The sequence below is a fragment of the Lagopus leucura genome, unplaced genomic scaffold, assembly GCF_019238085.1.
Source record: "Lagopus leucura isolate 7727_CA_CO unplaced genomic scaffold, USGS_WTPT01 Super-Scaffold_100159, whole genome shotgun sequence".
NCBI lineage: Eukaryota > Metazoa > Chordata > Aves > Galliformes > Phasianidae > Lagopus > Lagopus leucura.
Genome location: NW_024962335.1, coordinates 6,724,880 through 6,751,471, shown reverse-complemented (window position 1 = coordinate 6,751,471; position 26,592 = coordinate 6,724,880). Strand labels below are relative to the sequence as shown.

Sequence of the window (26,592 nt, the reverse complement as noted above, 5' to 3'; positions counted from 1 at the left end):
TTCTTAAAATCTGAATCTGGTTGTCAGTGTTCTTTATTATCTAGCTCTGAAGAAGGAGTTAGCAGCAGTGACACTGGGGGATGGTCTGGTTCTGTATGCAGGAAACGGTGCATCCTTGAAAAATCTGCTACAAATAACCTGCAGATTATTTAAAAAATGTAAGAACAAGTATATTGGCTCATGAGAAAGATATTGCCTGGTACAGAGCAAAGCAGCAGATGCACAGAGGGATATAGAAGAGGGCTTTGTAACCTTTCAAGTTACAACCAGGGGACACTCCCCAACTTGTAGCAGTCTTTTGGATGAGCCAGAGACAATATCTTCAGCTTTAACAGCTTTGACTGGTTTTTCATTTGTGAATTTGTCTGTTTGCAATTTGAACTGTACAGTTTGTAAAACACACAGTTCGATAGGCAGTTACAGGTATAAATAGTGATTTAAATTAAAATTATATACAGTTATTTCATATTTTTGAATATAGATTTCTAAGCAATTGTCAATAGAACTTGACTCAACACGAGCGCAAGTACTGGAAATTCAGGGTCTTCTGAAAGAGAAAGAGAACAGTGAGCAGCATCTTCAGGGAAAGCTGAGAGAGATAAAGGAATCTTTTGAGCAGAAGAAAAAGCATAGTGAAACGCTGCAAGCTGAATTGAAAACTGCCCTTTTAGAAAAGGTAAGGCTGGCGTCTCATACTCCTTTAAGAAAACTAATATACATTTATCTGATAAATGCTGCAACTTTTATGCCAATGTCTTTGTGATAAACAGCTATTTACTGTAGTCTTGTTCAGAAGGATAAGGTCAGGATGTGGAATCAAGGTCTTCCAAGTTGATGCTGAAATATACAGATTCTGTAGGACCTGAGTTTCAATACATTGGTTAAAAAAAAAAAAAGAGGCTAGATTGAATATTTTTATGTTGCTTCGGGAAGATGCTATGAAACAAGAGCTGCTCTGTTCCTGTAAAGCAGTAGAAAGTTTTGCGAGAGCAGTTTAGACAAACTCTGCAGTGTTTTGGAATGTCCGTGGCAGTTTTAAACTCTTTTATTATACCAAAAGAATTTAACTGAGTGACAGTATGAAACCCATAAACCATAATGGAAGGAGTTCAAATGTCTTCCAACATGAGAGAATGTTGTGTTGCGTGCCATGCACTGTTAGATATTGCTCCAGCTTTGGCTGCCCTGTGCTACGTGTTCCAACTTGTGTGTTAGTCGGACTGTGGAAACTGTAAGACTTAAAACTTTACTTATATTTTCAATGTTAGATCTTATTATGCTTAACTTAATCTTCTGATTTGAATTAAGTGTTGTTAAATTAGTTACAAAATATTGCTATAAAACTGTAAATATTAGATTACTAAATTGCTGTTTCATAAGTGGAAAAAAAATTAGTTTTGCAGTAGAAATGTGGTTTATTGAAATGATTAAGATTACTGTCTAACTTTTACTGGCACTTTTTATGCTCATGTTTCAGGCAGAACTGGAGAATAAACTGCAACAGCAGACTATTTTGTCAGCTCAGGAGCTTAAAGCAGAGAAAGGAAAACTAGCAGACTTACAGAAGACCCATGAAAAAAATAAGGAAAACATGGAAAAGCTGCAGCTGGATCTGTACGGGAAAGAGTCTGAGCTGTTGGCAACCAGGCAAGACCTTAAGGTACTTAGAGACATTTTAATGTTATGTGTGACTTAATACATCTGTGAGTATCCTTTCTGAAGACAGAGAAACAGTGTGAGAACTGTATGGGGTAAGAAAAGAAGTCCCTTTCTATAAAAAGAATTTAGCGATGCTCAATCCCTTTTTGTGGGCCAGAGAACACAATTAAATTTATTTCAAGCCTTGAATATTTGCTAGTTTACCTGAGCTACCTTTCCATTTGTGCAATGGCGATATAAGCTGCAAAGTGAAAGATGATTTTTTAAAAATTATTTTAAGTTTTCTCATTTTTCTTGCAGCTTTCAACCAATTTAAATAGCATAGCTAATGAAAGCAAAGTTGCTGACAGAACATGAGTAACTGCTGCCTTCTAGATAATCTGACTAGAGTTTTAGTTTTTAGTCTGTTCCTATATCCTTGCCTCTTCCACTTCTTTCTGGCTGATTGTAGGCTTTCAGAGATGTCAATCTAATAGAAACAGTAGGCTTAGGGACCTGCCTGGAATGCAGATGTCTGATGTGGTCCTTCAAATTTTTGTGATTCTGAAGCAGAATTTACCTGCTTAATTTACCATTTAAGATGAAGACTTTAATTTTAATTTGGTATTAGGATTTAATGCCTTCCAAAAGATCTTGTTGTGAATTGAGTCAGTAAAAAAAGGTATTTGTTCTTTTCTTTGTTCCGCCTTCCTCCATAGTGATAAACCAGTTAGTCTAAGGCCATGCTGTGCTGCAGAGATGTGTGGCTTTGGCTCCTTTCACTTGCAGAGTTGAGTGGGATTCATTGCCCATGTCTGACGCTGTTGATTTAGGCTTTGCTGAAGTTCTTGGAGAGCAGTAGGCACTTCTGCAGAACTGGCCATCTCATCCATTTTAGATGTTGGCTTCTGTTTGTGTTTGATGACTGCTTAGATTGAGTAGCTCCTTTTCACCTGTCCCAGTGCAGGTGCTTCAGTCCCATCGTTGTAATATTTAAGAGCTTGGAGCCATTCTGGATAGCTCCATGTGAGCTGTGGAGGCCTAGCCACATTCCAGATTTGGGGTTACTTTAACAAAAAGAAATATCTCCTTTATGCACCTGTCATTGAATCATTCCCCTAATCATTCTTCTCCTCTGTGGCATTAGAATGTCTGCATGTTTTCATGCAGGTTAGAGAAACATTGTTTTCAGTGCTTCTTGTTTGAATCTTTATGCAATGATATAAAGAGCTTTGGCCTGCTTATGAACAAAGATGGCTTAATCCATGCCTAGGGTTAGTGACTATAGCATGCTACCTTCCTTTCTGAGTTTGTTTCCCGCTGTAGATTTAGTAATGCAGTGACCTGTAAATTTATCACATATGCTCAATAAATCTTTTTGGTATAATTAATTTAAATATTGCTTCTCGCAGAAATAGCTCTGAATAAGTATGATTAAACCAGCTTGATGACCTCTAGTCCTGGCAAATACAAAGTAGGACAGTAGATGTCGCACATGTTTTTACACCTGTATCAGGATGATGGTGAGAAATGGAAGATTTGTGCAAAATGGTAAAATAAGGTGACAGGAACGGGTAACTAGCAGTGCTTGTAGTATATAAGTAAAGTGTCTAGAAACAGGAAAGTAAGGTTGGTAATGTGAGCAGGCAGGTAACTTGATGTATCATGTGGAATATCTGTGAAAGCTGGAGAGCCTCAGGAAGATTGGTATCCTCAGCACAGAGGTGATGTACCACTTTGGAGGCTGTTTGCTTGGTTATTTATGCATTTATGCATAATAATTAGGGCTAGTATGGTTTTCTTGGCACTGCTTCTGTTGTTTTTGGTTTTTTTTTTTCTGTAAAATTAAGAAGAGGGAAAAAAATGATGGAAATACATGTTTAATTGTGGCTGTGCTGTCTCACTGCAATATTAAATGAAAGTAGTAGTGATAACTTGTCTGCAAAGACTGCAAAGAAGGAAGTGTTCAGGAAGGTTTGTTTTGGGAGCTGAATATGTAAATATCGCTTAAGTCAGAAGAACCATATGGCAGAATTTCACAGTCTGGTTCCACATCAGTTATCTGTGATTTGTTTAGACTTAGAAGATTTGCTTAGTTATGATCTGAGCCACAGCTAGGAATTTTTGGGTAGTTTAGAATGAATGCTGATAGGAGGCCCTAGGGTTCAGAATGGACTTGATATTATTAGTAGGCAGTAGCTGAAGCTTTTAAAACCTGTTTATGTGGTAACTTTAGGTGACTTATGCAGGATTTTTGGTAGAGATATGAGCTCCCATAGCTCCACAGCTATGTTTAGTCAGCATAGTTTGTAGCCCATTGTTGCCCAGCCCAGGCATGGCTGGGCTGTTTTGGAAAATGCCAGCATTGCTAGGCTTGCTTTAGTTTAAAAAAACAGAAGTCAAAGCTTAAATATTCTGAATTCGTGTAGCATCATGCTGTTGGTGAGGCCAGAATTCTTGGATGTGAAGATAGATCAAAAAAGGCTGTGAAGCACAACAGGTGATGTGAGCTGGCTTCCAGCGAGGGGATGGCAGTAGCTGGCTGTACACAGAGCACCATCTGCTGGCTTGTGGCTGTCATGTCACTGCAGGCTGGTGGCTGAGAGCTGCCCGGCTACCCTCTGGCAGAAAGTAGGAAATACTCATGTGAAGCTTTGCAGCTGGGGATGCAGCATGGCAGGAGAGTGCAGCTCCCATACAGCAGTCTATTCTGTGCATTCTGTCAGCATAGAATGAGGAACAACCCCTTAAAACTGCAGTTTCTGATTGAAAGAAATAGAAAATAGTTTATGTAGTTTTAGGCAGATGCAAACTTTGGAGCTGTTGGACTCACAGAGAGAAAGTGAGAAATGTAGGAAATTCTAAAATGATGTTACGGATACTGTGTGCTGGAGGTTTAGTTTAAAAAAGGCATCTTTATAGCAGTAAACAAACTCGTGTTTTTGTCTCTGAAAAAAGAAATCAGGCATGATTATAGTGCTTGTAAAAGCTATGGTTTTTTAATATATCACTATTTATACTTTATGTTTATATATATGTGCATATATATATATATAAGTGGGATTCTATTTTCTTTTTTTCTGGAAATGCCTATTTACAAGAGTTAAAGAAAATGCATAACTAGTACTTCGTCCTTTGTTTTGAGTTAGTGCAAACATACTCTGTGTTCTGCTCTCCTGAACTCTGCCAAATCTTCTCCAGTCTTGGCATCAGTGCTTTTTGTAGTTGATCCTGGTTTCTTCTGCATTCTCAAAAGCATGTTTCTTTGCCTCCAACATTGGCATCGCTGTCTGTGTGTCTTCAGTGGATGTTCTGGGAGAGTATCTGTAGTGCCAAACCTCAGGTCTGTAAGTCAGGAGACGTTGCCTACAGTCAGTCTAATCCTACTGCTGAAGACATGAAGCAACATTAGGTTAACATCAGTGAGAAACTGCATGCCCCTTCTTTGGGTACGGAGGGAGGAGAGGGGCACACAGACCAAACTGGCTCATCTGTGCACCTGTCTTGGGATGAATCCAGGTCATGGGACCCAGCTAGTTCTTGCAGTACAGCCCTAGTTGTACAAGATCAATCTGAGATGACTTTTTAGCTATACCAGCCAAACTGACATCTGTTTTTATTCACACTAATAAATGCAGGTTGCCTTTTGTTCTGTACATTTTCCTAGCATTTTGTTTTCTTTGTCCTACTAAAGAGCAATCTCATGACGTGTTGGAAGCACACCTGTTGTTTTCTGGAAATGATGCCAAAACTGAATAATGAAGGTGAATAGCATCAGGTGTTGTGAGAAGTGATTTTATGTTAGAGATGTGAGCTCCTCAGCAGCCCAAAAGAATCAGGCTGAACTACAGTCTTGATGGAGACTGAACCAGGATAACTGGAATGGTTAGCTGTGTGTCACATCTCTGCTTGTTTCCAAAAGGTGTTGTGAGGGGTTTCTGAGCAAAGCAGAAAGAAAGGCACAGATAAATAGAAGGTGAATTGACTGGTAAAGTTATATTAACTGGTGTCCCAGTTAAGCTCAGTAGTGTTATTACTAATCATATCACAATTAAAAGTCACTTGCTGTATGGGAGCTATAGTATGCTAAGTGTGCTCGAAATTTAGACTCCCTTATATTACAGACTACTGAATTGCACAAACGTTTGTGTATAGTACCATGCAGAGTAGGCTGAATGCTGGCAGTGTTCCATCACTAAGTCTGATTTTTTTCTAGCAAAATGCTTCAGACACTACAAATTAGGGTTAGGAAAGATCAGAAATCGATTTGTATTTAAATGAAGATGAGAGCTGCTAAAGCAGATGTATAATTAAGTCAAAGTTGTTTTAGTTCAGTGGTTTTTAAAAGGAACAGTAAGTACAAGGAGTTTAATTAGGATTTAGAAAGAAGAGTATCAGCAAAAATAGGTAATTATGATAATTGAAATCCTTAGTGGTGCACTAAAGGTAATAAATGGCTTACTAATAATAAATCTCCCCACCTCACACTATCTTCACATCAAATATTTCCAGAAAGTAGCTAGATTTTAGTGGTGTAGAAGATGAATTTTTAAATTTTATTTCTTATTGCTTCGTTTTGAAAGAACATGCTTCTGCATGTTAGCTAACATATGCCTAAGCCAAAGGCTTAAAAAAAAAAAACAAGAACAACACTTTGAGAATAGTAAATTAAGAAGAGCTCCTAAGTTTGACTTTGCTGTGAGTGAATAGAATGAGTCTTGGGAGCAAGTTTTAGGTTATTGCTTGAGTTTCTGTGACCAAAATATAGAGAGACATCCAAATTTGTTTTCTGTGTAATGGGGAGTACTGAATAATAAGTAAGCAAATAAAATTACAGTCTGTAATAGATTTTGAATGGAAGATTACATTTTTTGTTTGAAATGCTGATGAAGCTGATACTATTAAGCATTTTGTCCCAATATTAGCACTTCTTAGGTTGTACATTGCACTTCAGGGTTCTAATAAAAATTTGTGACTGTGTTAGTGCTAGCTTCCTTAAGGCACTGGAAAAAAGGAATACTGGATGACTTCTGAAAACTTCATGCTATGGCTTCAGTGCCACTTAGGTAACAGCTGTATAGAGTTACAATGTGGTTGATTTAGCCTGAGAGTAAACTCAGTTTGTGTAAACAAAGTCAAACTCATTCTCTTTTCATCAAACAATCACCCTTCCTTCTTTGCACTTTCATATGCTTTTGTGTTTTGTCTGTGGAAGGGTGCAAACTGGAATATGTATGGTAAGGTATTATTGATGGAAACATTTCTGGGTAGTTTCTTTTTACCAGGGGTAACTCATGACCTACAAGTTCCTGTAGTTATATTTTGTCAACCTTTGAAGTGAAGCATTGCATGGTAGGTGACAGTTTTTCCCAGTGGAAAATGATTAGATGAGTGTCAAGTATGTGAAGGTCTTGTACATGCTGGGTAATCTGCAGAGCTGTCTTTGTAATTAGTCCACAGAAGAAAAACTGGCTCTTGCTCAGGAAGAATTAGTTTCCAGCAGAAATCGAATTGCCAGCAATAATCAGCAGATTCAGGAACTGAAGAAAGCCAAGTCAACGCTGGAACAGGATGCATCAAAGAAGGAGCAGCAACTGGGCGAGAAGACCAAAATGCTACAGGATCTTCAGAATGAGAGGGTAAATGTCTCTGTCTTTTGAAGTCTTCACACAGACAATCAGAGACTTCCCCTGCCATCTCCTTTCCATTAATTCCTGCTGGATTTCTAAACAAGGGTTATTCTGGGGGCATAGCACTGTTGCAGAGCATAGCAACAGCGATTTTACTGAATCTGTGGTGCAAAAACTGCTAACAGACAGTTGGAGTGAATTTGCTCTAAAATAAGCTGTTAATTTGAACTAAGTGGCTAGACATGCAGGGAAACATTATTAGTTTTAAACCTGAAACAGTAAATATGCTGCTAATTTTTTCCACTACTAATTGTGGATAGAGATACAGTTATGTGGCAATTGTTCTCCTACTTGGAGCTTTTGCAATCAATTGGTTTGGGTTCTAAACTATTTTTTTCTCTGAGTGAATTTGGAAATCACTTCTTTAGTGCCTTTTTAATATTTTTTTTATGTATTTATTATTTCTCTTCAAGATTTTGAAAGAAAAAGACTTAGCTAATGAAAAATGTAAAACAACAGAGCTCCAAGAAATAAGGAATAGACTTGAAAAAGAAAGTGCCAAGCTGAGCGAAGAGCTTAGAATCTGCAAGCAAGAATTTGAGAAGGTATACTGAGACAAACTGAGTCTTCATATGGTTGGTTATCTGATAAGAAATATGTGCCTACTCAGTAGATGTTATCTGGAATGGCTTTACAAAGATGGTAAGATTGCAGGTAAGGGAACCAAAGCAAAGATTTCACTGAGGTTCCTGAGCAATGCAGACTTGATTAGTGGTAATCCAGGAGCACTGGTGCCTGCTGTTCTTGGCCAGGTAGACACGAAACTTGTGTTAGTTTCAGGAATGGGCAGAATGTGCACATCTTGCCTTTTTTTCCAGTTCACTGTGGGTTCATTGTGAATATCCTTGCTTGACAATGTTGAAGCGCAGAAAAGATGTCCAAAAAGTATAATGAATATAAATTTTCCCAGATATTCTAGGCACATCTAATACTTCTCAAGTATGTGTGGTAGTGCTTCCAGCTCCCTTGATGTGATGTGGTTTTTAAATTTTCTTGAAGAGTCATACTATGGAAGAAAAAACAATGTCAGGAGCCTCATTAAAGGCTAACTCATTTCCAAAATCAGGACAATCAAATGAGCAGTTTAAAGGGTAAAAACCTGGAGATATCAAATAAATAATTTTTAGTCATGAGAAAAGCTGACTTATTGCTACGTTCTACACGTTAGTCTCTTTAGAAATGAAACTCCTAAAAGGTGTAGTTTCCATGTGATACTGTAAGTAATTATATTGACATCTGTTAAGCATACAGCATTTAAGTTGCTGCACAAGGATAGGGACTCCACCTGTATACTAATATAACGGAAGTAATGTGGTTAAATTTCATGAAAATTAACTTCATGAAATGAAGTTAAATTTCAGATGTTCTTTTGTTCTCTAGTGTTTAAAAAGTGGTCTTTTCAGTTGAGATAGAAGTCTGTGATTTGTTACTGTCAAGCAGTCTATGCCCAGCAATTTCTTGGGTTTGGAGAATGCTTATTGTAATTGTCATCACTTCATGAAATCTGCTTTAAAAGAGAAAACTTATACATAATTGTGTACACCACTGTCAGCTTCATGTTTATCTCTTGATCTGTGTTCTAGGAGTCAGACTAAAACAGAAATTGTTTCTTATAGTCCCTTACTCTATTTTCCATCTCTTGCCAGGGAATGTATAGATGTACTTTTTATAGGACATCCACTTGTCCTCAGGTTATATTTTCTTGCTGTCTTTGGATTGATTTTAACTTGTGGTGGAAATTTTGATTTATTTCCATAATAAAGCTGACAGTCTCTATTAAGCTATTACTATCTGCGTGCTTGGCTGTGCAATTTTAAGGAAAAGGATTCCTATAAATTCAACTATGTATTCTACTTCAGGATTTATTTATTTTTTAATACAGAGAAACAAACTAATGTTTAGAACCAGATGTATCATTATGCTTGCTTAAAACTTAGTGAATATGTTTACACGTTTAAGATGAAGACAAACCAGCTGTTTTCCATTGATGTTGGGTTTTTACCTTGTCATTCTTACATTTTTAAGGTGATCAGTGCAACCAAGGAACAATGTGAAGTAAATTTTACAACTGACTCTGGAAAATGACAAAGGGCATTTCTTTTCAATGAATTTTAGAAAATAATCCAACACAGCTTCTGCTATTCTAGTAGAAAAAAAAAAATACACTAAATTCATTTAAAATAATTGAGTGTTATTAATGTATGTCTAAGCTTAAAATCTTTGACCATGGACATCAAAAACTGACACAATCACTGACACTTGTGCCATAAAACCATCCTTTTTTCCAGTGATAAGATGAAAAAATACTGCTGTGCTCTTACTGGAAAACAGTTACTGCTTTTGAATTTAAGTAAACAGCATTTCAAATGTTGCCTCTCTAACTTTATATTCTTCATCCTGACAGGAGGTGGCGAATCTCAAGGATGCGAAACAGCTACTGATTCAACAGAAATTAGAGCTTCAGGGCAAGATAGATAATATGAATTCAACTCTGGAACAGGAGAAGAAAAACCAACAAGCTGTCAAAGATCAGCTGAAAAAGAGAGAAGAGGAACTGAAGAAAGAATGTGCTGAAATTGAAGCCAAACTGGTTAGTATGGAGAGACTGTAAGACTGTTTTGTGAACGTGCCTTTGGATTGTTTCGGAGCTGAGAGGAAGCAGAGAGTTGTAACGCTAATTTTAAATGACAAGATCAGAGATCTTTGAAGCATTTAATAGTGTGGGAAAATTCAGTAAGAGACAATCTTTTAATAAGTTTCATTGGATAAAAGTAACAATTCTAGTATGGTAAACATTTTTTTTGCCTCAATTAAATGTATGGAATATGGAAAAATGCTTGGAAGGTTGTTTTTCATGTTTTTTGTGCCTTATTTAGCATTCAGAGGTGAAAGAGAAAGAAGAAGAAAACCGGAAACATGAGGAGAAGGAGACCAAGCTGACCATGCAGGTCACAGCTCTGAATGAAAACCTGGCTACCATGAAGAAAGAGTGGCAAAGCAGTCAGAGACGAGTTAGCGAACTGGAGAAACAGACAGATGATTTACGTGGGGACATTGCTGTCTTGGAAGCAACTGTGCAGAATAATCAGGATGAGAGAAGAGCATTGCTAGAGAGGTAAGGAATGGGGTCATGACGATGTGGAAGTGTAATTTAGGAAATGGTTAGCCTTACACCAAAGCTTCTTTCAGTTGATTCAGGATTCTGCATTTAAATCCATGGTTGTTGCTCGTACCTGGGCTGTTGGCTGTGGCTTTTGAGAGTGAAGCCTTTTATTGTTCCTGCCAAAGCACAGCAAGCATTGTGAAAAAACTGTACTCTCTGTGTTTGACAGAGTGATTATATTGCAGGAAATCAAGCAGGCTTATCATATCCTTACTTCACCAGAGTACCATATTTGTGCCTGTGCTTAAAGATTTATGCCAATCCTCAGGACCCTTCTAAATCTATTGGGTGCCTCTGAACTTTGAGGTGTGTAGGTTGTGGCTTCTTATCTCAACTGTTGCGTGACCCTCACAAAGGCTGGCAAGAACAAGCCTCTCTTAAATAAGAATCCTTCCCTTCTCCATCACTCTGAGGCTCCTCTGTTTTGAATGAATCAGAACAGATGCACTAGTAATAGTAGTAATGCACTAGTAATCTTGACAGCTAGACCCAGCTCCTTAGAACCTCCTATAACACAGAATATGCTTACATTTCTAGGTTTGTCTACTACTCGTGTCAGAAGACTGAACATGTAATTGGCTTAGACAGACTTTCTAGGATTAACACTAGTCATTACCTACTCCTGAAAAACTAAAATCTTCATTTCTCCACTTATTTTTTGATTTCTTTCGTGCATTTATTAAGAACTATGCAAGCAGATCTGCTTTCCTTCAGACAGCAGGAGGCCTGCAAGGCAGCAGGAGTTATCTGAAAGCAGAGATTACAAGGGTTGCAACATCTGCAAGACTGTAAAACTTTTCCATCTATTTCCTGAGATGTTTGGTGAAGGCAGAATGGAAAACTTTTCTCTCTCCTGTCAAGCTTGTTGATTGGCTTTTGAGCAGTAAGCTTTGGGGAAAAAAATGGAATCGGTTCAAATCAGATTCTTTTTCTTTGACAGTTCACAGTATGCTGAGCTCATCCAGTTACCATTTTACAGCTTAATAACAAAACACGTTTTAAAATACAGCTTTCAACAGTTAGGTGCATTTTAGCTGATAGGAAGTGGCCTTACTAAAAGAAAAGGTTACTTTTCTCCTCTGTTATTTGAGCTGATCTACTACAGATGCTTTGTGAGAGTGTCCTGTAGCACAGCGATGTTTATCGGAGGATACTGATTGATGGGCTGCATTCAGTACTGTCTGTGGTGCTGGGAATAGCCTCAGGTATTTATAAGCCCCAGATATCTGGGAACAATGCCAGATAATCTGAAATTGGTTGTTGCAACAGAATATTTTTTCCAGCCAAGGCATCCAAGAACTTTTCACAGCAAGTATATTTTCAGATGGATTTTACAAGACTAACTACTCTTCTCAATCACGAGAACCTGCTTACAGGAGGCAGAGTACATCTCCTCATATGCTTTGAATTGACTACTCACTGTTTATTCTTAGGTGTATAAAAAGTGAGGGAGAAATTGAAAAGCTTCAATCCAAACTTGTAGAAATGAAGAAAAAGCTGGACAACACTACTGCTGCAATGCAGGAACTAGGCCGAGAAAACCAGTCATTACAGGTATAATTTGATTTTAAGCAATTAAACCTGTGGGTTCTGTCTGTGGGGCTTGTGAGAAACAAAGGTTGTGTCACATTCATGGTGGGTTACCTTTCCACAGTGATTAAGGTGTTCCTGTGGTGCACAAGAACAATACTGCTTTCTGTAGGTTAACTCTGCTCAAAGTTTTATTTTGGAGAAAGCATGAGCTGTCATTGTTAAGTCAGAACTGGTGTTTTTACTGCATAGTGCGTGCAGTGAAATTGAGCAAATTAGGAGGCATTAGATATGCATTTTGATTTTTATTATTTTTGTAAATTTAAATAGATCAAACACACCCAAGCTCTCAACAGGAAATGGGCAGAAGACAACGAGGTACAGAATTGTATGGCCTGTGGGAAAGGCTTTTCAGTGACAGTGAGAAGGGTAAGAGTGTTTTCCTATGTTTCTGTGAGGATTTTCTTTTTTCTGTTGCTTTCAAGGTATTTTACATGTGATACACTTTAGAAAATGGCTTTAAAAGTGTTGTGATATTTGAGATGTCACGGAATACAGAGGCTTCTGATGCCTCAAATACTAAAGGTAATGTTTGTGGGGCTTACTGTATTCATGCTTGCCATTTTAAAAACATTTATTTATAAACAGCGTTAAAAGTTTCAGGCCCCAAGCAAGCAAAATTGTACTGTTATGCGAGTAGTTACAGTAAACTTTCTTATAACCTGGACTATAAACTTTCTTATATTCTGGACTAGATTTACAAGTGGAAAAAGTAAGGTGAATTTGTTGAAACTGGATATGTGTGAAAATATGAGACGTTAACATGAGCTTTGTGACTGTATCTTTTGTAAGCACTAGCTAGACACAGAACAAACAACTGTCTGTGCTCTAGGTCTGTGAAACAGCTGTAGTCAGGTAAGGTGTTAGCACCCCTTCATTGTCAGGGTCTACTTTTCGTCCAGAGATTATCATTATATTCCTCCATCAAGTGACTTGGCAGTGAAGTAATTGAGGGATATTCATGAGGTTTATTTTGCAGTGCTTCCTGTCTTCTTGTTAGGTGGTTCTCCCTGTCCTGTGTTATGTGTTGTCATGTCTTTTGGGTAGTCTTTGAACAAAGGCTGCGGGGTTGTTTTATTCAAGGGTACATCCCTAATGTGAAAACAGGAAGGAAGAACATGTTTTATGCAACCAAAAAAAGTTAAAGAGGAGAAATTAATAAGGATAATTAGTTGCAACCACTTCAGTTCTGAAACTAGCATAGACAGCACTCAGTGAAGTAGCACTTCTAATGATTTTACTCCTATATCCTTCAGAAAGGATTTATTCTGTGCTCTTCTATGTAGATGGTGCTGTGTAACTACTATTTAAAAACTCAAACTTCTGAGACATTAGAGAGTTGAGTTGACATGATAATGATCTTTCTTAACGATCTGTATCCATAGAACTGTAATCAATATTCACAATATATGTTTGTTTTCTCTTTCACAGCATCACTGTAGACAGTGTGGAAATATCTTTTGTGCTGAGTGCTCAGCAAAGAATGCCTTAACTCCTTCTTCTAAGAAGCCTGTCCGAGTCTGTGATACTTGCTTTAATGACTTGCAAGGATAACTGGTGTGAGTGACAAAGAAATGTTACACTAAAATTTATTATTTCTGTTGATGCACTTCATTCAGCACTCAGACTACTACTCAGTTTGGACAATGATTGTAACATTTGGCAAAATTTAGTATATTTTAAAATGTTTATTGATACCAAGTAAAACTATTGTATTTTTTGTGAGATATGGGCTCAGATCACTCAAGCTTATTGCTGTCTATCCTGGAAAGAGCTTCTATGTCTAGATTAGAAATACCCAGTTATTTGTAAATAAAGTTTAAACAGAGGAGTAACAATGTATTTTTTTATCTTTATTTTTTTTTCAAGAAAAATGTGTTTATGTGATACTGCAGTTTATTCTTGTTTCCTTCAATGGAAAAGGAAGATGCAAAAACTTGTGAGGATTTTGTGTATCAAATGTTGCTGTAATAGCATAACTCATTGTTGCATTGATTGTGTATCTGATGGTCTTTATAACCCCTTGTGGTTTTGTTTTCTTTCTTTCTGGTTTTAGGACTTTTCTCTTTAAAGTTTGAACTCCACAGTGAGGGTTAAATTGCTGGAATCAACTCTCAGTTTTATTTGCCTGCTCAGAATTTGTAATATCAGCACCTGAGTTCTTACTCAACTACAGGACTTGGATACTGGAATGTCTTTATGCATACTGTACTGCATAGTTTGCGTGTGTATACGTGAACAAATGATGAGACCAAGTTTAGTGGGCACTGTAGGAACATTACACGCAGCTCTCCCACATGGACTGATTTCACTTTTACATATTTGATGAATTGATTTTAATATTTCAGAAACCCTTTATATGCATGTTTTAAGAAACAAACAGTGCAGATAGCCTGTAGTCCATTTGTCACCATGCCCATACTCTAGAAGCTCCAGGAAGTCCTTGTGGTTCTGAGGCATATCCTGAAATTCCACACTAGAAATCCTACTAAGGAAAACTCTCTTCAGAGGGTGCTGCAGTTAAGCTGAACTTTTCTCCTGTCTCTTCCTTCACCTTTGGTGGAAAAAGCTGAACTCCTGGTACTCTTAGCAGACCTCATTTTTCCATTGTTCCATCTGTCCCGGGTTGCTGAGGGTTCTTAAATTGTATTCTAGTTCTATGATTTATTCTGCTTATGCAAATCTCCTGGTGCTGGCTTAGCTTTAAACCAAACAGCTCTAAATAAGCAGGTAGATATATACAGGTTTAGATCATAGATTCATTGAATTGCTTGGGTTGAAAGGGGCCTTTAATGATAACTACTCCAACCCCCTTGCAATGGACAGGTTGCTCAAAGTCCCATTTGACCTGACTTTGAGCATTCCCACTGATGGGGCAGCCACAGATTCTCTAGGCAATCTCTTCTGGTGTTTTACCACCCTTTCTTTGTTCAGATTTTACTTTTCTGTACTAGCAACGGAGGTTTCCTGATGTGTTCACATAAATTCCAAATCTTCTTCTTGTGTTTTTCTCTACACTTGTTTTTTTCCTGCCTGTGTCTAACTGTGCCTCTCTTTGAAATAAGTATCTGATATTTGGCCTCAAAACTATTAATATTATTTCTTCTGAGCTAAGGTTATCTCTTGTGATACTTAGAGCCCCTTTGTCTTGAGTACTCTAATAAATTCCTTACAACCCAAGACATTCTGTCTTAAAAATTTGTGCTGGCTGTTTGGAGATAAGGAATATGTCCTCAGTTCCTCTACTCCTTGCCTCCCGAGGTAAAGAAACAAATTCTGTTACAGTGGTGCACAGTTAGCCATCTTTAGATAGGTTTGTTTACTTTTATGTACTGACAGGTCTGTATGTGAATGAAGAAGAGACTTTTGTGAAAAATGTCCAGTCCTGACTCTGAAATGAAAAGACTTCTTAATCCCTCTTCCCCAATAGTGATCTATGTTTCTTATGTAGTTACCTAGTTCTAAATTTTCATCCTCAAAGATTCTTTCTCAACAAGTTTTATTATTTCCCAAAAGCCAGCTGAGTTATTTAACAGGTTCTCGCAACTATAAAAGGGCTTGGAATAAAAGCACGATGACGTGAAATACTTACCAACTTTTCTAGTTTGAATTTGAGAGTTGCTTGCTTGAAAGAAACTGTTGCTGCAGTGACTCCATATGAACAGATCTTCTGGACTTGCTGCATCTCCTTGTTATTGCAACTGCTCAAAACAAGAATTGTTTGAATAGAAAGTAAGAGCAGAATTTTGCCTCTATTTCTTCTATTCATTTATTAACTGAGTTAACTCTGTTAACTGAATCCAGAACGTTTGCTTTCAAGCCTTTCTTTTTCTGACAGGTGACTTCAGAAATCTGGCAAAGTTAAGGAGATTGGAGTCTTGCTCTAGTGTAGGTGTGGTTGTGAAACAGATGGAGCCTGGTGCTGCTTTCAGGGCAAAGGGCAAGCACATTAAACTGAAGGGATTTTAAGAGTGAAGGGCGAAGCTTTCCACAGCTGCATGAAGGACAAAATGTATGTGGTAGATGAAAATGGAAATCTCTCAGGAGAGCAGAGGAAGTGGTTAAAAGACTCACTTGTGTTCAGATGTTTTACTTTTGTATGGGGATGTTTGAAACCTAAGGAGATGGCTTTACAGTAAGGAGAAAATAGTAGAGAGTTGTTCTTGGTTTAACCTTTTGCAATGCTTTTGTGTAGAGATGATTGAAGTCACCTCACTCAGCTGGCTGCTGAAGCAGTGTGTTTGGTTGACCACAGGATAACTCTTGATGTGGAGCTCCCCATTTTTGAGGTGAAACCAGCTGTTTCTTTTTTATTTTGGTTGCTTTTTGATGACACAGTGACTTTTTGAGGGGACATAAATGTTTTTCAAATACATATTTGCAGAAAAATGAATTGTTAAAATCAGGAGGAACAGTGGGGCAGAAGCCTTCATGCTTTAGGACTGATCTACAGCAAAGTTGGGAGTTCTACAGCTATTCACTGGAGTACATTAGTGTCTTCATGCTAAATCTTATGCTCCTATGCTTTTGCTAAGTGTAGATCTGTAATCACTGATGAATTGATGGACCATATAATGCTGTCAGCCTGGCTTTCAGGTTGGAACCCGTGCTCAAGCTTGGGAAAATGACCTATGAGGATTATTATTATTATAAGGAAAACTGGAAGTTGAAAAGCTTTGTATTTGTAAATCTGCTCACGGGTTCTGTCACTTTGATGGATGTGTTTTCAGTAGGAATATGCTTTTTTTGTTATTATTGTTGCACTGCTTTAAAATAGAAATAATAGGAAAAAGCCTAGTAAAAAGACTGGTAAGTTTCACCACACAGAGTTAAAGGACTCTGGACAAAGTAGTTGAGTGCACTGATTTTTCTGACTACAAAAACAGAAAAAAATTGGCAGAAGAAACTTGAACATGGGAACCAGAGGACATGGAGTGATTTGCTTTAGCCTTTAGCAAGAACCTCGTTGCTCGTATTCATTGAGGAGAGGCTACAGTGAAGCGAGATGCGGAGGGAAAAAATGGTAAAATATATGCTTGCAGAAGTAGGTATGTGGGATCCTCAAGCTGCCTTTGATTGCCAGCTATTACTGTGGCATCAGGAATGTGACAGTGAGCTGTGGGATTTTTTTTCCTGAAACTGGATTAAGCCTCTTCAGAGAGGACATTCAGAATCTTTAGTGGGAGCAGAATGTGAAACACCAGCTGCTGCATGGGCTGAGGCAGTCTGTGGAAACAATTGAAAAAGTATAAAGGATGGTGGTGTTAAGGATGGGGAAAGGTTCTTTTAACTTTTTAAAGGCACTGCATCTCTTTCTAATCAAACAGCCATGATCCCTTGGGGTTGTTGCCTCTAAAATACCAAATCATACTGTTTTTATTCCAGCCTCATGTCAGCAATACATGCTTCATATTTCTACACTGCAGTCCCTGTGGAGGCAGGTTGCATTGTGAGGCTCGATTGCAGGCTTTTGATCTTAGCTGGATATGCTTCACTGTTTGTTTCTTCTCCCTATGTATTTCTTCCCTCCAGTGACCTTCCCCTTTCTACAACAATTTAACAAAGAAAATAAAACAGAGTCACGGTAGGAAAACTTGCTGTCTGCAGATGAGGAGACGAAGGGAAATTTTGCTGCTGCTTCCAGCAGTGTTTTAGCTTAAAGTGCAGGTTTTTTTCTTCTGTTTTTGAAAGGTGTCAAGTAACCAAGTTGTTGTGGAGTGTGGAGCACTAGGCTCACAAGAGCAATGAATATTTTTGTTGGTTTTGGAACCATCAGGATTATTTGTGAATCCTCACTAGGGAGTTTTTCTTAGTGGAGGAAAAAGGGTATTTGGGAGAACAAAGTAACCTTGTTGTGTTTGTATTACATTAGCAAGAATAATTGAACCTCAGATTCTAGAGGTAAGAAAAATGACATTCCTGAAGAGGGGACCTGGAAAACTCAAGTATTATTCTGGATTGTTAAATGCCAGTTAAATGGAAAGTTGTAGCAAATGTTTTTTTGCAAAACTTAAAAATTTATGACCAATAGTCAGTGTCAGACAGAAAACTGCTGGAGCTGAAGTTCAAAGAGAGCATAAACTCTGCCAGGAAGGATGACACAGTAGTTTAAGAATGCTAAAACTGATAAATTACTCCTCCAGGATACCACCTTTCCACACACATTCTTGTGGGACTAGGAAATAACACTGTCATTTGCACTATGCACTTTTGCTGTCTAACTGAATATAATCTGGGGTAAGTGGAATAGCACTGTTGGCATTGCATGTGTTAGCTCTAATCAATGGACAGAAGGTTTATCTTCAGCTGGACTTTTCACTGTATTACATTTGGCCCCTTGCTATGTAAGGAGAATTGCACTCATAATTACTGTGTACCAAAAGCAAGATCATCTGAGAGCACATGTAACAAGCAAATTCATGTAGTCACGCACACGTTGTCTTTGTAGAACTTCATTTTAAGATTATAAAATGAGAATACGTGAATTTTATGTATTTTCAAGGTTTTTGCCAGTTGTTCAGTTCTTCATTTATGAAGTATTGACCTCACTGTCTCTTCTAGGATAAGTCTGAAATTATTGGCTAACAACAGCCCCTCTCGAAAAGCAGTAAATGGTGTACTGTGCAAAACCAGCAATAATTGGATAATGAAATCCCTCCACAGAAACTCAGTTTTTCACTTTTTGTTTTTTATTTTTAAGGGGCACTGAACAAAGAGCTTTGCATCTTTAGAGAGAGCATTAGATGCGTTTTGTGATCACAATAACAAATAGGTACTAGTTAGTGTCATAAACTCTGCCTTTTGTCTGTAGCATGCCACATACTATGGACTCACTGTGCAGCAGATACAGGAGTATCAGATCAATTGAAGATTACTGAAGCCCCACTGACTCACTTGGATGAGTGTTATGATGAAAGTAGAAGCCTGGTGGTTATGTTTTCCAACCTTGCATCCCCCTATGACCTAAACTAACTAAGTAACTAAATCCGTTTTCTGCCTTTTTTGGGTAAAGAGGGCTTGGAGCAGGGCTCACTATTAGATGTGGCAGGCCCAGGCTCCTGCTGTTGGCTTCATGGCAAAGTGCTCTGTTGTATCACGCTGAGCCTTGATTCCTGGTACAAGAGGGGTGTTTAGGAGAACGTCTTGCTGAGTTAGCAAATACCAGAACTTTTTATATTTATGTGTCCAAAATGCTGCTTGTATAGGATTTGTCACTTTTGTAAGAAAAGAAGAAAAATCACAAAAAAAGTCATAAACCCCCCCCATCCCCTATTACATAAGATTTCATTTGAACTACCTCTCAGCGTAAGATGCAAACATTAGGTAAGTTGAATGGGGTTTGCTCACTGTCACATTATGTAAAAGTTATAGTGAATGCCAAAATTGCAAAAGTTTATCACCAAAAAATAATTTAAAAAGAAACCACGACGAAGTCTTTCTTTTTATGTGTTTGGAAGTATCCAGTAGTTTCAAGTTGCTGTAAACTCTGTTGTGTTCTTTTAACTTCTGTAGTTTTAGTCTTGCAAACTCTAGCTGCTGAACAGGAGGCAAATCATAACTACAAGCTTTCATAATCACTGTCTGCTGAGTAAAGACAATTTTGTGTGCAGCATTGTTGTTTGGCTATGGAAAGCCTCATTCACCAAATGTACCATTAATTGAGTATTTTTTTCTTCAGTACTTGAGATGTGAACTTGATGAATGTTTTCTGTAATGGATGCGTGCCACAAACTGCATTGTCTTGTTTGCCTCTTTCCTGAGTTTTAATGATCAGTTTATTATAGCGGATGTGAATATGGCACATACAACTTATTTTCTGCATAATTGTATAAAATATAAATGGAAAAAAGTTTAAGATCTTACGCAGTATTTAGAGGTAATGTATTATAACAGCCTTATGATGCAGTTTTACTTACAGAGTACTGCACTTCTTTTAAACTGGATCATACCATCTTGGTAGGTGTAGATCAACTTTGCATGAGTGTGTTTGGGTTTTATTTCTTTTTCATTGAAGTTTAATTCTTAAGTTCTATTTCAGTGTTTGTGTTTACTACTTGTGATCATGTAGTTGTGCCTTACATTGTGAAAGAATTTAATCCAGCGTGCACTGTATTTCCTAAACTCTGCGGTTTGAAAGGTGGCTGTGGATTTGGATGAGAAAATGACACCATGCATCAACCAACCAGTTCTGTATAAACTATGATGAAATGTTATTGAAATGTAATTTTTGTTTTCTAACCTGTTACAGGATTGATGAATGACAATAAAAGAAAAAATTAGACCTTTCTAATAGACCTTTCCATCATTTGCTTTAGACAGCAACCTGCTTGGAAAAGGGGGATATATCTGGTGGGAAGCCACACTTTTAAAAGCAAGCTATACACTCAAATTTCTTAGACTTGTGAAAAACTGCAACAAAAACTTTCATGAGGAGACTGTAATCAAGCTAAATTGAGTCGTTTTTTTCTTTTCCCAGTAATTGCACAAGGCTTTTGTTGGTTAGACATGGCATTCAGTGTGATCTGACAATGGATGTAACTGGAAGACTTAGGTGGGGTGCTTGTTCTAAGACTTCAGATTAAGGATGTGTTCAGCTGTTGGGCAAAAGCCGCACGAAGAGCAGAGGGAGAACCCAGGTGATCAGTGTATGTACAATCAGTCCCATGATGAAGTGGCAACTGAGTTGTGGAACATTCACAAATACAACAGTTAGAAACTGAAGCAGATCTTCCTAAGATCTCTGCTTAGACAGTATAGAAAGTTTGAGAGAGGTCTTCTCTGAAAGGCAGTTCAAGTTGGGAAGTTCATTTCTGCCTTGATTGCTTTCTGGGGCATCTTTCTCCTCAGACCATGTAAGAGCCTGTTAAGTTTCTCTCCCTGAACACAGGGTGTAAGTACTGCCTTCCCCCAGCATGTCCTCCTTTGGAGGTGGGCTGACCTGTAGAAAATGATCTCCAGCACTGCTTAGTTGCCTGATAAACTAGACAGACCTGCCTTAATGGCCTTTCTGGCTAAAAGTACACAAGTGCAAAAACTCCCCCTTCAGCAGCTCACAAAGCACAGGGCTTTATCTGACAGGCATGGCTTTTCTGGGCTTAAAAATCTTTCTTTGGAAATGTCACCGGCTGCAGGATACTGTGAGGTTCTGGGGAGGCAGCAGGGATGTGAGGGTGTGACCAGGTGCATTTGAGTATGGGATCAGTGGGGATTGAGCACAGCTGTTGAAGCCAAGCTGTGGCTAAGTGTTTGCAGCTTACATCCTGGAGTAGATCTGCTGTGTTTGCTTAGTTTTGCTCTCCTGTCCTCCACGTTTACCATTTGGTATGAAGCCTGGATAGCTGCTCTTTTTTCATTAAGCTGTGACAGAAACTTCTATCATGAGCATAATGGGGAGGAGCAGGAACGTGTACTTGCATCTGAACAATGGTGAACCAGGTAAGTCTGTATACAACCTCTGGTCTGGAATTTGTATGTATAGATGTGAACAAGCTCAGGTGGGTAAAACAGGCCACCACATGGGTGGAGCTGGATGAGGGGCAGTGGCTGAGCTCATGACTTTCGCTTGATGTCAGAACAGGGATAAGGAGGTATGCTGATTTAACCATGAGTAATGCAAACAGTTGGAAGGGCACTCCTAAATTTTTCAGTCTAGTCCTTATCTGTGTAGTTTCCCTAGTTGGTTCCCCTGAAATAATTTTTGGTACTGGAAGTATTCTTTAAGAGTTGACTTCCCTGTTTAGGGAGATTATCCGCTTGGGCATGGCAAGTGGGAGATGTGGCAGACCATGGAGAGTGGCTCTAGGGAGTCTGCCTTCCTCTCTTAACTGGCTAATTTCAGGCACTTAGCCAAAAGTAGCCTAGTGAGAGCACCCTTCACCCTCAGTTGTAACCTGTGAATGTGTTGTGGCAAGCAGATGCAAACTGTTCTGTGATTCTATTCATGGATCTCTTAAAAAAAAAAGTGATTAGCAAGTGTGCACTTCATGGATCACAGAACTGCAGTGATGTATTGAATGGTTTAATGAGAAGTTCACATTTCTAAAGAGAAGTTGAAAAGCCTTTGGAATTCAGTTTTGCTGAGAGTAAATAATACATAATGACAAATCTGCTAATAATAACATTGTGAAAAAGTGTCAGGTAAAAAAGGTTCCCATTATACATAGAACATCACTGCATTTTTGTTCTCTCTTTTTATGCATTCTGTAGTTTCTGCAGTATGCCTGGATGTTACATGTAAGAATGACCTTTTCAGAGAAACAGCATTAAACAGCCTCCTTGCAAAAACTAATGGAGAATTAAGGCAATACATGCTTTTACTGATCTGCTCCCATGGTGTCAATGTGCAGTGTTACAGAAGAAAGGGAATAAGTACGGGAGCTGTGGCTAGAGAGTTAGCTACAGTTTGAAATCTGTGAAATTTGTGAATAGTTTGTATGAGCTTTAGACTTCTGGTGCACAAGTTCTCCTCACCAACATGGGTGTTTTCCTTGCCCTGCTTTCTAGGAAAGAACAGGTCATATTAACACTTACCTTGTTGGGAAGAGCCTTCCCCAAGCTGAAGCAAAGAGGCATCTGAGAGTGATGTATTTGTTGTGTGGCTCATTCTCCCCCTCCAATTTATTCCTACATCCTGTGATCAAAGCTCATCACTTTGATTTAGTTGAGTCAGAAGCCTGTTAGTTTCAGGAAGTTAATGCTCTGTGGAAGAAATAATGGTGCTATTACCACAGTAGCCTTCTGTTGCATCTATCAGAGCTGTACTGGCATTATTAAATTTCAGAGAATTCAGCTGTTGAGCAGAGGAGTGTGCTTTTCTTGGTTTCACATCACTTCATGTAATTGGAGATTGCTCTTTCTATCTGTGACATCCATGTTTTCTGTTACAAGAAAAATAATCTGTAAGCCTAGGCAATCTGAGAAATTCTAGTAATTCAGAGAAACGAGCACCCATGAGCCTTCAGTTACATTTGCTGCTCTTCAGACTCAGGCTTTTAATTCCCCAAGTGAGCACAAGTTACCCAGAGCCCAGCCTCCCAGTTACTAAGGCCACAGCACATCACTGTGTGCTGGGCCTGAGATGTCCAGTGAAGGTTTCCTTTTTGGTATGAAGATGGGATTTTTATGCTCTGCTTCTACATTTGCTGCTGGCTATTTCACCTCTTTTTGTTTAGTATTTATTCTTTTAATGCTGTCCCTACAGCTTGCACTCCATATTATGGTGGTTAAGACAGCTCCAGTGCTATCAACACCACAAATGGTTGACCCATCTGAGGTCTGTCTCATGTGAATTTCATCTTCCTGCACCATGCTGACAGCATTCAGCTCTATATCCTGTTTATGAGGGTGGACAGTGATAGGACAAGGGGGAACGGTTTTAAACTGAGACGGGAGGTTTAGGTTAGATATTAGGATGAAGTTTTTCACACAGAGGGTGGTGACACACTGGAACAGGTTGCCCAAGGAGGTTGTGGATGCCCCATCCCTGGAGGCATTCAAGGCCAGGCTGGATGTGGCTCTGGGCAGCCTGGTCTGGTGGTTGGTGATCCTACTCATGGTAGGGGAGTTGAAACTACTTGATCATTATGGTCCTCTTCAACTCAGGCCGTTCTGTGACTCTATGATCCTCCATCATCCAGGTTTGAAGGCAGTGGATGATGGCTGCAGAGGGGTTTAAAATACTGAACTCCCCTGTGGTAGTTCACGTGATCTGGGTCACAGAAGCTGAGCTGTCAGAACTGTTGTGATCAAACATTGCAAATTGTTTGGCAGCATTACAAGCTGGAGGTCTGGCTGTGCATTTCCCACTGCAGGGGTTTTGTTTTGCTTAGTCAGCAGCTGCTCTTCCTGTTTTAATGTGCATCGAGTCACTGAACTTAGATGCAGGAATAGAAATGTGAGGAAAGGCAGCCTGCTATACTTCATGCTATGCTGGGATTCATAACTTTGGTTAGTGACCCTTCAGGTTGTTTCTATATGTGTGTGTCTGTCCTGAATGAGATAAATACATCATTGAAGGATAAATGGCTGGGGGTGGTTGCTCTGTTCTGCTGGTACTGCTGGCGGGGAGGAGGTGGTGTACAGTATGTTCTGGTCTGCCAGGAGTGGTCTCTTAGGAGATTTCTACTATCAGCTTTTTGTGGCTCAGGGAGTGGGGACAAGGAAGAAGAGAGCAGAAGGCAGGGCTGCTGCACAGATGGGCTGAGTGAGCAGTGCTTCAGTTCTGTGTTTTCTTACATCTGCCAAGTACTGTGGGTCTGAGAGGGAGGTGGGGCAAGGTGTTCACCACATCTCTGATACATACTTGGCAAAAACCTGGAGCATGTGCTCCCCATGCAGTTGATGCAGAGTCATGCTACAGTGAGGGGTGCATGTTGGGCTGGAAGGTCTGGACCTGGTGAGGGGAGCTGGTGGCCGGGGCAGGCCTATATCAGCAACAGGGATCCACAAGGTAGCCTGCAGTGCAGCTGCCCTCTGCTTGGGGTGAATCAATGGGAGTGTTGCACTTTTGGCATCATTCAGTGTGGTCTCCCTTGTGACATGGCTTATCTACCTCAGACTCTTGGTCTGATGGCCCTCACAAGTTGGTCTTAGCAAGATCATTGTCCTTCCTCCTTGCAGATTGTAATGGCCAAAGCCATGAGGACGTCTTAACTAGCTAAGTTTGTTTTACAAAAAGTAAGTTGTGTTGAGATAAGGTTTAGGAGCTGAAATACAGTAGTTTATTCAAAACAGCGTTGGATAGGGTATAGCTTTCCTGGGGATCAGAGAGACTAAATTCTGCAAAATGCTATAGTATTACTGCATTCATGTGGAAGGAACCTTTCGGTGCTGGGTTTTCTTGGTAGTAAAATAAAACTGGAAGACACTGATAAGGTGGTTGCAACCTGGCATGAAGGCAGCTTGAAAATATCACCTCTACTTTTCAGTAACAGGTAACTACTTCTCGAGGACATAGCTATTCCAAGTATGAACCAGTGGCTTGGAGATGGAAAGAGTTCACTCATTGCTTTTCCCTGAAAATGACTCTCTACTGCGATTTATGTGGAGAATCGCTATCACTGGTAGTCACGTTTTCAGTGTAGGTATTAGAGAATGAATTTTAAATGACGGGGCAAAAAACAACTAAACAAAAGAGAACCAAACCGCAGGTTTGCAAGGTTCTTACCAGAATTTCAGATGTTACAAGCAGCACTGCTACTAGAAATGTGATGTGTGAAGATGAGGGGTAAATTTATGTAACACTAGAATGAATCACACTATCTGCTCAGTCTGAAATTGCAGGAGTGTACTATGCGTAGATGAGGTATCTGATTTGGGTACTGCAGATAGGAATGGGGGGTTGTTTTATCTTTGGTTTCTCTGGAGGGTCTATCCATCTTCCTTCCTGTTATGCATGGAATGGCAATTGTTTTAGCAATCAGAAATTATGTTTTTCAGACAGCTAAGACCTGCTATTAACCCTGATTAAAAAACAAAACAAAACCAACAACCAAAAATAAACAACCAAATCAAGAAAACTGATATGTGTTCAGTAAAAATTCTGTAGCAAATAAAATGTGATCCACCACACCATTTTTTGGTTTGTTTGCTTGTTTTGGTCAAATGTCACAGCTGTGATTCTCCTCTAGGGAAAGTGTAGTTGTGTAACTACAGAGGAGAAAAGATGAGCTACTTACCTTGGCAGACTCTGTTTGTGCTTGTAGCAGGAAGACCGCTATGCACTGCCGATATCTATTTTCATGCTGTATTAGGAAAGCATTTCGCAGGCTGAAAACTGGGGGGGGAAAAAGGTGAAGAAATGATACAAATTCCCTCATGCAACTGCCACCCCAGATATATATCACATTGTCTGGTGATGACTGAAGATGTGATATATGTGGCCATCTTTTATGATTCTTAATAGGGCAATGCACCCTTGCGGGGTAAATTTTTTGTTGTGTGGGAAGCTTTGCTATTTCAGAAAGATAACTCTACTTGTACTCATTTTAGTTTCAATTACTTAATCACTGTGCAGCTAAATTACTTTTAAGTCATTAAAAGAAGCTTCCATTCAAGTGGACTAAATTGTAATTGATGTTAGAGAAGAATAAACGTCAAACAAAAGGAGAATGACTTCCAAGTCAGAATGTATATTACTGGTTTCAGAGGTGGATTCCTGCTATAAGACATCTGAAGTTGCATCTCTTGAGCAAGGTCCTGGCATTCATAGAGAGCACGAATGCAGTGTTGTGCCTCTTGTCTCTTCAATGCAATGTGGCAGGCTTTGGGCTAGTGTTATCCTGCCTGCTGCCAAAACTGCATCTCTACAATATTGCAACTTGCATATATATTTCTAATCCCTGTATTGAGGTATGTTTCTTGCCAAAATGCAATCAACCTTCAGCAAGCTAATGTATGTAGATAAAAAATCTGAGTTTTGATTTTTAATTGGCACAGGGGCTCAATCCCACACTGCCCTGCTCAAGTAGCTTCCTGAGAATAAGCTAACTGACCTTTCACTTCTACCATGAC

General features: G+C 39.0%; 2 protein-coding genes across 3 annotated transcripts in view; one reads left to right on the top strand and one right to left on the bottom strand.

Annotated features, from left to right (window-relative positions):
* EEA1 (early endosome antigen 1) overlaps positions 1–20,371 on the top strand; it is a 71,080-nt gene extending 50,709 nt beyond the window's left edge. For both annotated transcript variants that reach the window (XM_042889665.1, XM_042889664.1), the window contains 9 exons: positions 482–676; positions 1,478–1,660; positions 7,092–7,277; positions 7,742–7,873; positions 9,733–9,918; positions 10,205–10,443; positions 11,925–12,045; positions 12,352–12,450; positions 13,513–20,371. In XM_042889665.1, the coding sequence (XP_042745599.1) occupies positions 482–676; positions 1,478–1,660; positions 7,092–7,277; positions 7,742–7,873; positions 9,733–9,918; positions 10,205–10,443; positions 11,925–12,045; positions 12,352–12,450; positions 13,513–13,635 (1,464 nt within the window). In that variant the 3' untranslated portion in view covers positions 13,636–20,371. The remainder of the gene's footprint in view (positions 1–481; positions 677–1,477; positions 1,661–7,091; positions 7,278–7,741; positions 7,874–9,732; positions 9,919–10,204; positions 10,444–11,924; positions 12,046–12,351; positions 12,451–13,512) is intronic.
* A 2,536-nt stretch (positions 20,372–22,907) lies between these two features.
* PLEKHG7 (pleckstrin homology and RhoGEF domain containing G7) overlaps positions 22,908–26,592 on the bottom strand; it is a 20,156-nt gene continuing 16,471 nt past the window's right edge. The window contains 2 exon segments of the mRNA XM_042889929.1: positions 22,908–22,958; positions 25,758–25,855. Coding sequence (XP_042745863.1) covers positions 22,908–22,958; positions 25,758–25,855 — 149 coding nt within the window.